Source organism: Emiliania huxleyi (genome assembly GCF_000372725.1).
Source record: "Emiliania huxleyi CCMP1516 unplaced genomic scaffold EMIHUscaffold_7457, whole genome shotgun sequence".
NCBI classification, from domain to species: domain Eukaryota; phylum Haptophyta; order Isochrysidales; family Noelaerhabdaceae; genus Emiliania; species Emiliania huxleyi.
The window spans coordinates 1-1,344 of record NW_005196413.1 but is presented as its reverse complement, the minus strand read 5'-3'; the positions used below and the strand labels follow the sequence as shown (position 1 = coordinate 1,344).

At 66.9% G+C, this 1,344-nt stretch overlaps 1 protein-coding gene across 1 annotated transcript; it reads right to left on the bottom strand.

Annotated features, from left to right (window-relative positions):
• Nucleotides 1-789, bottom strand: EMIHUDRAFT_374441 (hypothetical protein; the record flags this gene model as incomplete). The annotated part of the gene is made up of 1 exon (XM_005760647.1): nucleotides 1-789. A coding segment is annotated over exon 1 (758 nt), but the record flags the coding sequence as incomplete, so codon positions are not given.
• Nucleotides 790-1,344: the final 555 nt, after the last annotated feature.

The following is a 1,344-nucleotide window of genomic DNA, read 5'->3' as shown; positions in this document are numbered from 1 at the left end:
GCAAGGCGCACCTTTTTGTTTTGAGACCTCGATACTTAGCGCACTGCTCGGGCGAGAGCTCAAACACGTGCCGCGTCTCGTCTTCGCCGCCGGCTACGCGCACAGACACAGTACGCGGCAGCGCCGACACGTCAACCCGCGTGTACGTCAGCGACGGGTCCCGCACGCCGCACGAGGCGCATGCGTGCAGCGGCAGCGCGTGCGCCATGCGCTCGTCGCTCCACTCGCCCAGCAGCCGCCGCTTCGTCTCGTCGGAGACGTGCACGCAGCGCTGCAGCAGCGCCGCCGTCTCGTCCTCGGGCCGCTCCAGGTCCATGACGACGTTCGTCGAGGCGTGGAAGCGCGTCTCCAGGTCGATGGCCGCCTGCTCGGCCGCGGCGAGCTTGCCCTGGTCGACGCACATGCCGCACACCGCGTGCGCCGGGCAGCCGCACTGGCCGCGTTGTGGGCGCACGGTCTTGGCGACCGCCGGCGCTGCGCGCCGGTCGTGCTGCTCACGCTGCCGGCGGCGCTGGTCGCGCGCCTGCCGATCGCGCGTGTTCGCGGCGGCTGCATCTCCTGCTCGTTTCGCTCGCACCCGAGCGGCTGTCGCCAGGCGCTTCAGGTCGGCGGTGCTGCGCGCGCGGCCGTCGGCCAGGCACAGCCACATGTCCTCCTCCTCGGCAGGCTCGCACGGCTTGCCGTCGAACTGCGGCTGGCGCCCGCGACGATGCTTCGCCCAGGCCGGGCACGATGGTGCCGCGACGAGCGGCGTCGAGGCGACGGCCATCGATGGGTCCAGAAGACTTGGAGACACTTCTCGACCAAAAATCGAGCACAATTGCGTTACATGGGCAGTGCCGGGGTTTCTGCACCGAACGATCTTACTTTCGGTCTATCGAAAGTGTTGATCGATAATGCGGCTCTACTCGTATCGACCCACTTCGCCACAGACGGTCCCGCGCCTCGCCGCTAAGACAGCTACACGACCGCGGCTCGTGTGCGTGTAGCCGCCTTTGTCCGGAGTGAAAAGTCCAACGCGCTCGTCGGTGACGGTGTCCTCCAACCTGCGCCGCGCTCGGCGAACCTCGACAGCGCTTTCGGTGGCATGCAGCTCCTTGCGACAGAAGCCTGGAGAGCAGCTCCTCTGCTGCTCACACGCTCTGCACAGTTGACACAGCCTACTGTGCGGCTGCCATAGCTGTCACACCGATGGGCTCGCCCTCAGTGGCCCTCAGTCGCTTGTGCTGCCGCTTGTGTAAGCGACACTGCTCGGCGACTGCCGGCACACTGTGAGACCATGAGTGTGAGGTTAAACCACGCTACCAGCGCTTGGCCACATCGGCCCTGAGAGGTCATATCCCC